At 48.7% G+C, this 14489-nt stretch overlaps 1 protein-coding gene across 1 annotated transcript in view; it reads left to right on the top strand.

Annotated features, from left to right (window-relative positions):
* Positions 1 to 14489, top strand: part of ARHGAP40 (Rho GTPase activating protein 40) — a 49811-nt gene that overhangs the window by 15543 nt on the left and 19779 nt on the right. Inside the window, exons 2-5 of the mRNA XM_058433120.1 lie at positions 6545 to 6744; positions 10112 to 10332; positions 12184 to 12259; positions 12752 to 12900. Coding sequence (XP_058289103.1) covers positions 6545 to 6744; positions 10112 to 10332; positions 12184 to 12259; positions 12752 to 12900 — 646 coding nt within the window. The remainder of the gene's footprint in view (positions 1 to 6544; positions 6745 to 10111; positions 10333 to 12183; positions 12260 to 12751; positions 12901 to 14489) is intronic.

Here is a 14489-nt window from a genome sequence, read left to right as displayed (position 1 = left end):
AGCCAGGCCATGCTCCCTGCCCCAGCAGGTCCAGGCTGAGCTGATCTGGTTTGGCTGCTGGAGAGGAGGCTCGGCCACACCTCCACCGGCTCATCCCGATGGCCCGCATTCTTGCTCCCTGGGTCATGCTGGCTTTCAGCTTCCCTGAGCAGGCTCTCGGCTTCGCTGAGCAGGCTTTTGCTTCTGTGGCTCTCAGCCTTGCATGGGTTTCTGCAGCCCTGCCCTTTGGGAAAGGCCTTTGCTCCACCGTCATATTATTCTCACTGCCTGCTATGACCTCACGGGCAAGGGTCTCACTAAGATCATCTTGCAAAGCACCCTTCTCTACCCTTGTCTTCCCATTTTACGGACTTGGAAGCTGAGGTCCATAGAGGAAAAGGGACATGCCAACAGCTGCACAGAACATGAGCAGGGGAGCTTGAATGGGAGCCAAGGAATTCTAGGCCCTGCCTCATCTTCCAGGCCACCTGGGGGGAATGTTCATGTGCGTGGAGAGAAGGGCTTTGCATTCGGGAAGGCTCTAAGCCTCTGTGAGGGATCCAGCCCTCTGACTCACTGCAGGAATATATTTCTTCCATGGTCTGTGACTCTGCAGGACAGGAACTAGAGGCCACTCACTGGCTGGGTAGTCTTGAGTGAGCCACTTTCTCTGTCTGAATCTCAGATAGGAAGAGTCCAGAAGCAACATATATTGATCAAACTAACATTGACTGAGGACTTGCTATTCTAAGCACCTTATGTATATTAGCTTCCTAGTAACTGGCCATAGTAAGGGCTCGATAAACATTTGCTGAATGCGTGAATTGGCTCTTACACTACACTGCCCCAGGTAGTCTCTGTTAGTTTCATATTAAAATGAGGAAGCTAAGGTCCAGCCAGGTTTGGGGACTCCCCAAGGTGACATTGCTAATAAATAACAAATCTAGGATTCAAATTCAGACCAGTTGACACTAGAGCCAAATTTCCTGACCTTTTTTTTTTTTTTTTTTTTTGAGACAGAGTGTCGCACCGTCACCGAGGCTGGAGTGCCTCGGTTCACTGCATCTCTGCCTTCCAGATTAAGCAATTCTCCTCCCTCAGCCTCCCGAGTAGCTGGGATTCCAGGTGCCCACCACCATGCCCGCTAATTTTTTGTATTTTTTAATAGAGATGGAGTTTCACCATGTTGGCCAGGCTGGTCTTGAACTCCTGACCTTGTGATTCACCCGCCTCTGCCTCCCAAAGTGCCGAGATTACAGGCGTAAGCCACCACACCCGGCCCAAAGTTCTTGACTTCTAAATTTACAAATCTGTTTATCTATTGCTCAGTGGCACATAACAACCATCATTTTATTCTGCTCAGGGATTCGATGGGTAAGGAATTGGGACAGAGTGGGCAAGAATACCTGCTCCATGGTGTCTGGGGTGTCACCTGGGAAGACTGAATGGCTGGGGATGACTTCATGCTGGGGACTAGAGTCATCTGTCTGGAAGTTTCTCCACTCATGTGTCTGACACCTACACTCAAATGATTCAAGGGTGAGGTTCGGCTAGGGCTGTTGACTGGGGCACCTGCATGTGACCTGGCACTTGGCCTGAGCTTCTCAACGTAGCAACCCATTCCAAGGAGCAAGCAGAGAGTGAGAGAACCAGGTGGGATCAGCTTGGTCACTATGACCAGACAGAGAAGTCTCATCGCTTGACCTCTGCTGTGTTCTCTTAGCTGAGGCTGTCACAGCCTGACAGATTCAAGGGGAGGAGACATAGGCCCCACCTCCCCTTGGGAGAACTGTAAAAAAATTTTGGGACCATACATGATATCTGCTACAACTACTATATTCCAGGCAGTGTTCTAGGCACTGGGGAGACAGCGGGGAATAGAGAAGCCAAGAAAGAAATAGTTCCAATAGAAATGAATGTGTTATGGAAAAGCAAATAGCAGAGACCTAATCCAGGTTAGGGATGAGAAAAGTTGTGTTTGAGGAAGTGACTTTGAGTCTGAGACCTGAAGGGTAGTTAGCAAACAAGGGAAGGACATTCCAGGCAGAGGGAAGAAGGAGGTATGTGAGATGAGGCTAGAAGCGTAGGCAGGTCAGTCCAATGCCTTCATAAGGCATTTTGGATTTTATCCTCAGGGTCTTGGGATACCATGAGGATTCCTAGATGCGGTGAAAGGCCAGTTTTGTGAACTTGGAAGATCTTTCTGAACCAGAGAAGGATATCTAGAAGAAACATAGGAAGACTGCGATGAGGCTGTGGTCCAGGCGAGAAGTGATGGTGGCTTGGACCAGAGTGGTGGTTCAGAAGTTAGTGGATAGAAGAGTTGTATGAAAGGTAAAATTCATTAGGGGTTCATGGGATGTGGAGACACCAAAAAGAGTGTGAGGAGTGGCTCTCAGAGTGCTTGATGGAACCATCTGATGAGACAGGGAACTCTGAGAGGGGCACGGTGTCTACAGTGGGGAAGAGAAAATGCATTCAGATTACTTCATTCACACCTGGGGCCTCCCTAAATCATCTAGTGTGGCAGTTAAGTGCCTGGTACTGGGGCTTGCAACCTGGGTTCAAATCCAGGCTTTGCCACTTGCCAATGGGACAAGTCTGGGTGGGTCCCCCAGTCCTATTGGGTCTGTTTCCTTGTCTGTAAATTGGAAACAATAGCACCCCCACATGGGACTGATGTATTAAACTGAGGTTTGGCCAGGCTTGATGGCTTACATGTGGAATCCCAGCACTTTGGGAGGATCACTGGAGTCAAGGCATTTGAGGGCAGCCTGAGCAGCATAGCAAGACCTCATCTCTACTGAAATAAAAAATTAACTGGGCATGGTGGCATGTGCCTATGATTATAGCTACTTGGGGGGCTGAGGTGGGAGCATCACTTGAGCCCAAGACTTCGAGGCAGCAGTGAGCTATGATGGCACCATTGCCCTTGAGACAGAGCAAGACCCTTTTCAAAATAAAAAGAAATAAACTGATGCTTGAACATGTTTGCCGCTGGGCATGTAGTAAGTACTCGGTAAAGGTTTAAAAAACAAATTACAACTGGAGGTTGCGCTGTATACTTAGGACCCGCGTACTTTTCTGCATGCTCTATAGCTCAACAAAGCGCTGGAAACAAAACAAACAAAACATCAGCTGTATTTGTGAGGCTCTGAACACCTTTTGCGGATGTGTTCTCTTCCTATCATTCTCTTCCTAGAAGGGGGGTACTCACCGCCATGCTGCAAAATGCGATGTTGGAAACAATGACACCTTTAGCACTGTGGGTGTTTCATTTTGTTTCTGTTCTTTCCTGTGCCCCTCTCTGACCTCCTCAGAATGTTCTTCCAAAGAAATAATTGCTGCCCCCTCACTGCTTAGCTATCAAATGGTGATAGTGTTGACAATTTTGCTTGGGTTTAGTTGCTGCAGTTTTCAAATTGTCACGAAAACACACAGATGCTGGTAATTTCAAAGTGAATCGCAAAGCAACCAAAGAAACGGAGCTGTGCCCCCAGCATGGGGTGTCAAACAGATTCGCAGGAGGCACTGACTAGCAGTTTTCTCGAAAAGCATAAATAGAGCGTAACAGCCAATTTTATAATTAACTGGGACTTGGTCTCCAGTGAAGCTTCTGCTCTGTGCAAATGCCGGAGCCCTTGCCAGAAGGTTGTGCCCTGTCCCTTCCTTCAGGCTCTGGCCGACTGGAGGTTTCTTTGCTTTACCACATTTTGAGTCTGTTTCAGGATGGAATTGTTTAGGACTCGGAGTTGAGCTCTGTGTGGGCAGGACGCTTGGGAGGAAGCCACAAGCCAGGGTCTATGGTAAAATCCTGGCAGGAAAGGCCGTGTGCAGAAAGAACATGGGTCCCTCATTCAAACATTGTTTTTTTTTGTTGTTTTTTTTTTTTGAGACGGAGTCTTGCTCTGTCACCCAGGCTGGAGTGCAGTGGCCCGATCTCGGCTCACTGCAAGCTCCGCCTCCCGGGTTCACGCCATTCTCCTGCCTCAGCCTCTCCGAGTAGCTGGGACTACAAGCGCCCGCCACCACGCCCGGCTAATTTTTTTGTATTTCTAGTAGAGACGGGGTTTCACTATGGTCTCGATCTCCTGACCTCGTGATCCGCCCGCCTCGGCCTCCCAAAGTGCTGGGATTACAAGCGTGAGCCACCGCGCCCGGCCCAAACGTTGTTAAGAATTTTGAGATGGTGACAGCGGAGCTCTGAACCAAGTGTGGGTTGCTTCCAAACCCGGGCCCTGTGTGACTGCACAGGTCGCACATCCATGGAGCTGGCCCTAGGTCCTGGATTACACCTCCAGAACCTGGGGGGACAACAGTGAGTGAGGTCATAGGCTGAGGGCAAAATACAGCTTCAGGGACTCCAGGGGATGGGATCCCACAAGAGGGGGGCTAAGCAGGCAGCAGGGGTAAAGTCAAAACAAACAAACAAACATCCAATAAAATAGTCCTTTTTTAGAGGCAATGTGGCAGGAGTTCACAAACCCTTTGATTCAGCAATTCTACTTCTAGGATTCTCTTCTACTGTACAAAGGAGCAAAGGTAACAGATGGTATTATTTGTGATATTGATGAATAGAAACAACCCAAATCTCCATCAAAAGGAAATGGGGATATTTCAAATAAATGCACTGTGTGGGGGACCTTCCTGTGAGCATCCAGCTCCTCAGCAAAGAGCTATCAAATGCTTAGCGTGCATGGGACTCTTGTGGGGCTGGTGGAGGACTTGAGTTCTGTGTCTTGGCTGACATGAGCCCAAAACAATGTCCCCTGAGTGAAGAAGAGAGTGCCTGCCTTTAGGTTAAATATGCCTGGGGAGAAACATGAGATGTCTGCACACCAAAATGTTAGCATGGAAAATGTGGTCGTAGCCGCAGGAGAATGACTGATTTTCTACTTTGCTCACTTCTGCATTGCTGGGAATTTTTACAATAACTGCATATTGATTTTATAATGGAAAATATAGCTAACAAAAATGTGTTTTAAGGCCGGGCTCAATGGCTCATTTGCTGTAATCCCAGTACTTTAGGAGGCCAAGGCAGGCAGATTGCTTGAGCCCAGGAGTTCGAGAACAGCCTGGGTAACATGGCAAAAACTCTGTCTCTACAAAAAATGCAAAAATTAGCCAGGCATGGTCGTGTGTGCCTGTAGTCCCAGCTACTCAGGAGTCTGAGGTGGGAGGATGGCTTGAGCCTGGGAGGTGGAGGTTGCCGTGAGTCATATCACGCCACTGCACTCCAGCCTGGGCCATAGAACCAGACCTTGCCTCAAAAACCAAAAACAAACAAACAAAAACAGAAAAGCATATATATATATTTTTTAAAAAACAAGGGCAGTATGTGGATGACTTTTCCTTTTTAATCCAAATGAATCTTGCTTTTTAATAGGGCAGTTCAAACCACCTGTGTTTATTGGTTTTCTTTGCCTTTTGTTTGTTTCCATAAGGGAGCTTAAATATCTATAGAACTTGCAGAATATACATTTTTCCCACTTGAGGAAACTGGGAAAATGGATTTCTTCCCTCTCTTCTGGCAGGGGTAGTTTATGATCTATTTGCTGGCATGTGTCAGGGTCTACGTGATTCCAGTCTAGTATTTTTGCCATTATGACCAACCCTACCGTTTCTCAAGGATTTGGGCCAGCAACAGAGACATTTTGTCCCTAAGCTCATCTGAAGTCCTGGACTTCATTTATATGGACTAGGAGACTTGCACTGTCTTACCCTGAGATTCTTTGATTGCATGAAGCAGAAATTCATTGAGTGTAGCTTGGGAAGAAGAGGGGGATTAAAGAGAAGGATGTGGGAGTTGGGGCTCTAGGGGTAAACCACATAGCCTGGATCATGAGAGGCTGCAACTGGGACCTGGAATATCAAGCTTAGGTTACCCCACATCCCTCCATGCCTGCAGAGGGTCTCCTCTCTTCTTCTCTTGGAAGACTGGCCACTCCAGCCCCACACAGCTTCCAGTTCACATGCCTGATACTGACCCCTCTGCCCTTGGTTCAACACCTTGAGAGAATGAGATTGGCTCACTGATATATAGCACCTCCGTGATCAGGTACTTGCTCTGTTCAAAGCTGGCTGGGAGAGGGCAGGAGATGAGATGCTCCTGTGATACAAACAGGAAAACCAAGGCTTGGCAGCCAGACTTACAAAGGGGGAGGTGTGAGAGAAGGAGACAGGAGACTCTCTGGGTAAAAATTCATTGAGATCCGTGAGACACTGCCCTGTCATTTCTTCACCTGTCCTGGTGTTTAATCCCCTCTTGGGAATGCTGCCTTTACCGTAGGTGTGTCCAAGACTGTTTGCCTTGACCAAGAAGGTGAAAGCAAGCAGAGCAGTCTGGCCCTGCTCTGTCCCCTGCAGCATTGCTGGTTTCCAAGGATCCCACAGGGGTGATGGGTCACCAGTCAGTTTGCTGAGATCACCCTGAGAAACATGCCTAGGAAGCTTGCTTAGCCCCCAGGGGCCCCAGGCTGATTTCTGGAGAGCCACAAGCCTCAGCACAACCCCCATCATAAGTAGAGACTTGCTGACCTCCTTGCACCTTCCCCACTTGCTACAGCTCTGGCCCCTCTTCAGGCCGAATGAATCAGCTTCCCCAGAAGAATCCCCTGCGACTACACCCTGCTGGCTCTGCTGGCTGTTCCACTGGAGCGGAGAGCTCCAGCATGGATGGCTTTTGGATGGAGGTGGAACAGATCCAACAGAGAGATGAGCTGAGGGAAGAGGACAGTGGCGGGAATGAAGGCCAGCTTCCAGAGGGTGAGAAACCCTGGCGGGGGCCTGTAGGGGTGGTGGGAGGGCTTGATTCCAGGCAGAGAAATGTGAAAGGATCCAGATATGAACCAGAACATGACAGCATTTTCTCTGTTGCCTGGACTGGTGCAGTTCTCCACACCACAGTCAAGACGATCTTTTAGTAATGTAAATTAGATTATGTCCCTTCTTAGAGTGAGTCCTTCAGGAAATATTTTTGAGTGCCTATTATGTGCCAGGCACTGTTTAGACACTGGGGATATAACAGTGAACACAAAACAGTCTCCTGTCTACAGAGCTAACTTTCTAGGGAAATTCTAAGCCCTCTGCTCAAAATCCTCAAATGTCTCTCCATCTATTTCAGAGTAATAAACAATTATGTGTCCCTGTTATCTACTACTATGTAACAAACCACCTCAAGCTTAGCAGCATAATGCAACAATAATCAATTATTATGACTATTACTATACGTCACTGTTGGAGGGGTTGAGTGGGCTCAGCTAGGCGGTTCTTGCTTGGGACCTCTCATGCAGTTACAATCAAATGGTGGCTGGGGCTGAGGTCATCTCAAAAGATTTCTCATCTGTATGCCTGGTGGTGGATGTGACCATCAGGGGGCCTCATCTGGGATTATCATCTGGAATACCTGCATGACGCCTCCACATGTGGCCTGGGCTTCCTCACAGCATGGCAGCTGGGTTCCAAGCACAAGACCAAGAGAGAGAGCCGGGTAGAAGCTGTCTTGCTGCTTATGACCCAGCTTTAGAAGAAAGACAGCATTGCTTCTGCTGCATTCTGTTACCCTGCATGCAGCTATGTTCAAGGGGAGGGGAATTAGACTCCACCCCTTGATGGGGTGAGAGTCAAAGAATTTGGGGACATGTAATAAAGCCACCAGATCATAACTTACCAGGCTTTACACAATTGGCTTCGTGCCTCCTCTCTGCCTCTTCTCCTCCCACCCTGACTGGCTGTCACTCTACTTCTGTCCTCGGGCCTCCTTGCTGGTCCTTGACCCTAAAAGCACTTTCCTACCTCAAGTCTTTTGTCTTCTCTGCTCCCTTGGCCTCAAATGCTCTTGCCCCAGGCATCTGCATGGCTTGTTCTCTCCAGTCAGGACGGGGCTCAGATGTTACAGGGTCTTCACCAGCTTCCCTACATAAAATAGCACCCCTGCCCCATCACTCTCTAGCCCCTGCCCTACTCTGTTCGTTGCTACAGCAATGATCACTGCCTGACTTTACCTAGTGCACTTCACTGTGCATGTGTCTGTGACCCCCACTAGAATGTAACTTCCATGAGGCCAGGGACATCATCGGCCCTTTTCACTGCTGTGTCCACAGTGCCTAGAACAGAGCCAAGCACATTCCCGTACTCCATCCTTACTTGTTCAGCAGATGAGGGAATGAAAGGGCTCCACATGGAACCCTTCCTGGTTTGGCATGTAATTCAGCTAGGCTTGCCCCTGGTTGGCAAAACAGACCATGTGGTGATGCAGACCTCCTAAGGGCCTAATAGTCACATGCAGCGCCTCCAAGTGTGAATGTAAAAAAATCCCTGGTTACAGTAGAAGTGGTTTCAGGAGATGCCCTGCATAGGAGGTCCTCCATGTGGCCTCTCTGGCATCATGATGTGGCCAGCAATCTAATTTCCAACAATACACAGGCAGTGGAGTCAGAGTGGGTCAGAGAGAAGCCACTTTACGCAACTAAATAAACACAGGAGCTTTTGTAGCACAGGGCTGAGGGATCCTGAGTGGCATGGAGCCAAGACTGGTTTTTTTTTTTCCCTTCTTTTCTTTTTATTTATTTAATTTTTGAAATGGAGTTTCACTCTGTCACCCAGGCTGGGGTGCAGTGGCACAATCTCAGCCCACTGCAACTTCCATCTCCTGGGTTCAAGCGATTCTCCTGCCTCAGCCTCCCAAGTAGTTGGGACTACTGGCATTCACCACCACACCCGTCTAATTTTCATATTTTTAGTATAGATGGGGTTTCTCTATATTGGCCAGGCTGGTCTTGAACTCCTGATCTCAGGTGATCTGCCCACCTTGGCCTCCCAAAGTGCTGGGATTACAGGCATGAGCCACCGTGCCTGGCCATCTTTTCTTTTTATTCAGATACCAACTTGAACAAGAGGGATTGTCAATCATTTATTTTTCCCATCAATGTCTACTCATGGCAGGTGATGTTGGATGCTCCATTTATGGTAGGGATCTTGTTTCCTTTTAAAATATATTTGTTTTAGTAAAAAATGTGGCCCATGATTGAGGGGATATATCTGGTAAGGAATTTTACAGGGATAATTAGATACAGATAAAAATTATAAAGGTGGTAGGTGAATGCCTACATTTCAAGAAACAGTGGCTTATTGAAAGGATTGTGTACAAACAAAAAAATGTGTGGTATCGTGATAGAATCAGTACCTCCACCAGCCAGCACAAGTCAGGAATGGACCCACAATGTTGCAGCTGCCCTGGAGGCATCTGTTCTGGTTCCCAAGTGCAAGGAAAGTGTTGGGGGAAGACATGGATTATTTGTAAAACCCAGGCTGCCATAAAAGCAGTTTTGTTTGAGTTTTTAAAACAATTATTACCTTGTTGACTAACTTGGTCAACACTGGGTACAACTGTACACCCTACCAGTCCTCTCTTACATGTGTTCAACTTCCAGTAAGAGCTCTTGTCCATTTCCTCATGATAAGGCCAGTGTTTCTCAAGTGTGGTCTGAAGACCCTATTGCATTAGAATAATCTGAGGAAGACATTCCAAGTGCAGATTCTCAGGCCCAAGGCCTGAACTCCTGGAGCAGAATCCCTGGAGGTAGGACCCGAGATCCTGAAGTCTCAACTCACCCTCCCATTCCAGTGAATAGTTTTGCTATGGGACTATGATAGTTTCCTTAGGAAGCAAGTCGAGGGGACAATTACAACACAAATAAGGTCTTGAATATGGAGGACTTTCCAAAGGGACATCAACAACCAGCACCAGCTTCCCAAGGGGACACCATGTGACCCTGTGGTGGTCTCTGCCAGATTTTGGAGAAGTGGGTTCATTACTTTGGAGAGAAGTGGGTCCAAAATCCGAACATGCAGGGCCCTTCAGCCAGCTCTGTTTTCCAGGGATTGCTATGTTATGGGTTGACATCCATACACTAGGTAATGCCATCAGTACCCCCACCCCGCCCCCAATTCTCAGAAGGCTCATTAGATCTTCTCCCCCAAAGAGTCTGGTTGGTGTTGATAGGTCTCACGATCAGAAATGCAGAAACTCCTGTGTCCAGGTGAGTGTGTGCTTCTATGCAGAACTTTGGTTAGCACGTGTGGCCGAGTGCAGAGCTGTGTGTGTTCATCTGGGTTCTACTTCCGTTGGCAGAAGGGGAAGCTGAATCCCTGTGGCTGCAGGACACAGGCCTGTCGGGCCTCCTTGGTGGCCTGGGCTTGGACGGTGATCATCAGGAGCTCCTGTCCACCCTGACACAGACCCAGGTGGCTGCTGTGTGCCGCCGGCTGGACATCTATGCTCGCTCAGTGCGAAGACAACAGAAGACACCTGTCAGAGATGTCAGGGATGTCTTTGGGGTCTTCAATTCAGGAGTAAGTGGCATATAGGTCATTGCAGGCCCGGTCTGACTGGGATCTCTGTGCTGCCACCACAGCCTGAGACACGCAGTGATCCTGCTGAAGGGCTGTGTTGGTGTGTGTATGTGTGTGTGTGTTGGTGTGTGGGTGTTGGTATGTGTGTTGGGGTGTGTTGGTGTGTGTGTGGGTGTGTGTGTTGGTGTTTGTGTGTTGGGGTGTGTGTAGGGGTGTGTTGGTGTGTGGGTGTTGGTATGTGTGTTGGTGTGTGTGTGTTGCTGTCTGTGTGTTGGTGTGTGTTGGGGTGTGTGTTGTGTGTTAGGGTGTGTGTGTGTTGGGGTGTGTGTTGGGGTGTGTGTGGGTGTGTGTGTTGGTGTTTGTGTGTTGGGGTGTGTGTAGGGGTGTGTTGGTGTGTGGGTGTTGGTATGTGTGTTGGTGTGTGTGTGTTGCTGTCTGTGTGTTGGTGTGTGTTGGGGTATGTGAGTTGGGTGTGTGTGTTGTGTGTGTTGGGGTGTGTGTGTTGGGGGTGTGTGTTGGTGTGTGTGTGTTTTGGAGTGTGTGTGTTGGTGTGCATGTGTGTGTTGGGGTGTGTGTTGGTGTGTGTGTTGTGTGTGTGTGTTGTTGTGTGTGTTGGTGTGTGTGTATTTAGAGTGCATTGGCTTGCACACGTATGTCTCCTTGCCTTCCACTATGTGCCTATGTTGCATGTAGGTCTTCATCTCCCATGCATGCCACTGCATATATGCCTGTTGCCACTGTGTGTCCTTGGGTGAGCCTGAAAGCCTAGGTTCTTTCTACATAATTGTTATTGATGCAGGGCAAGCAAGCCCCTAAACTGAGGATTAGCTCTGGAAGCTTTTGGTTTTACTCAGGAAATAATTCAAGAGTGAGCTGGTGGTAGAAGAAAACAAATTTATGGAGGCAGCAGTGATACAGTGGTGTGACTGCTGCTGCAGAGCAGGGCCACCCAATAGGCCATGTGTCCAGAGCAGCAGCTCAGGGGCACGGCCAGCCCGTAGGCCGTGTGTCCAGAGTAGCAGCTCAGGTGCAGTTCTGCCTTTTAATTACATGCAAATTAAGGGGTGAGTTATTCAGAAATTTCTAGAAAAGGGGCAGTAATTTCCAAGTGTTGCCATGGCAATGGTAAACTGTCATGGCACTGTGGGCATGTCTTATGGAGAGGTGTTTTTGCCTCTTCCCTGTTTCAGCCAAAGTCCCATCTCCTACCTCATTATCAATACAAAGTCCTTTTTTTTTTTTTTTTTGAGACTGAGCCTCTCTCTGTCGCCCAGGCTAGAGTGCAGTGGCGCCATCTCGGCTCACTGCAAGCTCCGCCTCCCGGGTTCACACCATTCTCCTGCCTCAGCCTCCCGAGTAGGTGGGACTACAGGCGCCCGCCACCATGCCCGGCTAATTTTTTATATTTTTAGTAGAGATGGGGTTTCACCGTGTTAGCCAGGATGGTCTCTATCTCCTGACCGCGTGATCCGCCAGCCTTGGCCTCCCAAAGTGCTGGGATTACAGGCGTGAGCCACCGCACCCGGCTGGCACAAAATACTTTTTTATTGTCACTGTGTATCCTGCTGACACTTGAAGTCTGATAGGTTGTGGGCATCATCTTTCTTGGAGCACCTCTAAAGTGGCATAACAGTGATTAAAACCACAGGCTTTGGAGCCAGCCAGACTTGGGCCCCAGTGCCCATTCCCCGACTTAGCAGCTGTGGGACCTTGGGCAAGTAACTCAGCCTCTCTGGGCTTCAGCAGCTCCATCTGTGAAAAGGGGTTGTGGGTGGCTCCTATCTCCGGGGGTTGTGTGAGCATCGTCGGCTTCCCACATGAGTAATTGGGCACTGTCTGTAATTTGCATAGAAAATGTCGTCAGAGAATGGGGACTCCAGTATGAAGGGGACCCAGCTCAGTTCCGGGGCCTCTAAGTCTCCTCCAGGTAAGTGGTCTTCATTCTCCAGGACCCTGAGAATCCTCTAGGCTGCATAAAGGGCTGCTCTGTGAAATAAGAGAATGTGCACACCTCCCAGCATTTCCTGCTTCCTGCTGACTCCCTGCCTTCCCTGCTTAAGGGCAGTAGTGAGGAGCCCTGAGGGGACAGGTTGGGCCCTTAAGTGAGCTGTTGCCATCAGGCCCATGGGGCTCAAGATGGGAAAAATCTCTTCCTGGGCAATTGGCCTTAGCTAGGAAATCACTTCCTGGGGCAGTGAGGGTCTTAGCTAGGAAATCATTTCCTGGGGGCAATGGGCCATAGCTAGGAAATCACTTCCTGGGCAATGAGCCTGAGCCCTAAACCTAATGATTTGATCCTGGGGCTTTGAACTTGAGCTTGGGAGATCACTTCTTAGGACTAAGGGCCTAAGTCCGGAACCCAAGCACTTGCTTCCTGGCGGCCGGTTCTCACTGCCTTTCTGCTTTGCTTCCCCTGCAGCAGCAGAGCCTCGGGGGCTGCAGGAGCAGGCTGGGAGGGAAGAAGCCTTCAACATGGACTCTGCCTACTCAGAACAAGCTGCGGTGCTCCTGCAGAGGAGCAGGCCATCCCGGGGAGGCATCTCTGCCTGGGGCAAGTGTTCCCTGCCGGTGAGGATGCTGTCCACAGGGCTGGTGGCTAGGTACCCCTGTGCTCAGGCACCAGCACCCGTCTCTTCACACCTTCCACACTGACAGGCATCCAGCACAAAAGTTGTTGAATCATTCATTCATTTACTTCATACCACAAATATTTACTGAGTGACCGCTGGGTGTCAAGACTGGGGAGCAGGATGCCTACAGTCTAACAGTCCTGTCAGTATTGTCTCCATGCTCTTTGTTTTTATCCTTAGAAAGCCTTCCCTCCTCCAGCAAGCTCATAACTGTCCATCAACATGTTTTTCTAGTTACTTTTAAAATTAATTTTGTGGCCGGGCGCGGTGGCTCACGCTTATAATCCCAGCACTTTGGGAGGCCGAGGCGGGTGAATCACAAGGTCAGGAGATCGAGACCACGGTGAAACCCCGTCTCTACTAAAAATACAAAAAATTAGCTGGGCGTGGTGGCGGGCGCCTGTAGTCCCAGCTACTCGGAGAGGCTGAGGCAGGAGAATGGCGTGAACCCGGGAGGCAGAGCTTGCAGTGAGCCGAGATTGCGCCACTGCACTCCAGCCTGGGCGACAGAGCGAGACTCCATCTCAAAAAAAAAAAAAAAAAAATTAATTTTGTGCCTGGAGTGACAGAGAGAGACCCAATATTTTAGTTCTGTTCTTTCCTCCCTCCCTCCCTTCCCTCCTTCCCTTCCCTCTTCCTCCTCATTCTTCTTTCTTTCTTTCTTTCTTCTTCCTTTCTTTTTCTTTCTTTTTCTCTCTTTTTCTTTCTTTCCTTCTTTCTTTCTTTTCTTCTTTTCTTTCTCTCTTTTCTTTCTTTTTCTTTCTTTCCTTCTTTCTTTGTTTTTCTTTTTCTTTTCCTTCTCTTTCTTTCTTTCTTTTTTCTTTCCTTTCCTTTCCTTTCTTTCTCCTCCCTCCTTCCCTCCCTCCTTTCCTCCCTTCTTTCCTTCCTACCTACCTTCCTTCCTTCCTTTTCTTCTTCCTTTCTTTCCCTCTTTCCTTCTTTTTTTTTCTTTGAGACAAGGTCTCACTCTGTCACCCAGACGGGAGTGCAGTGGTGCCATCTCACTCAGCTCACTGCAGCCTCAACCTCCCAGGCTCAAGCTATCCTTACACCTCAGCCTCTCAAGTAGCTAGGACTACAGTTGCATGCCACCATGCCCAGCCAATTTTTAAAAATTTTTTAGAGTTAGGTTCTTCCTACATTGCCCAGGCTGGTCTCAAACTCCTGGGCTCAAGCAATCCTCCAGCCTTAGCCTCCCAAAGTGCTGGGATTACAGGTGTGAGCCACTGCACCTGGCCATTCTTTTTTCCCAAAATATTCAGTTATCCCAGCATAGTTCCTTCCAAATAGGATGTAATCATTGCTAGTTAGATTTTTAAAGATTGAATTATAACTTGCTGTTAAGTGCACAGATATTTACCATGTACAGCTTGGTGTGTATGCCTGTGTAAATACCACCAAATCAGTACAGAAACTTCCTCCCTTGCTTGATGGCTTGTAATATGGGAAAAGAAAGAAAGAAAGAAACTTCCTACCCCACCACCCCCTGAGCTCCCCCATGCCCTTCCCAGGTAGTTCCTTTCCCTG

The sequence above is a fragment of the Hylobates moloch genome, unplaced genomic scaffold (genome assembly GCF_009828535.3).
Source record: "Hylobates moloch isolate HMO894 unplaced genomic scaffold, HMol_V3 SCAFFOLD_21, whole genome shotgun sequence".
In the NCBI taxonomy this organism is placed as follows: domain Eukaryota; kingdom Metazoa; phylum Chordata; class Mammalia; order Primates; family Hylobatidae; genus Hylobates; species Hylobates moloch.
This window is presented reverse-complemented; position numbering and strand designations above follow the sequence as displayed.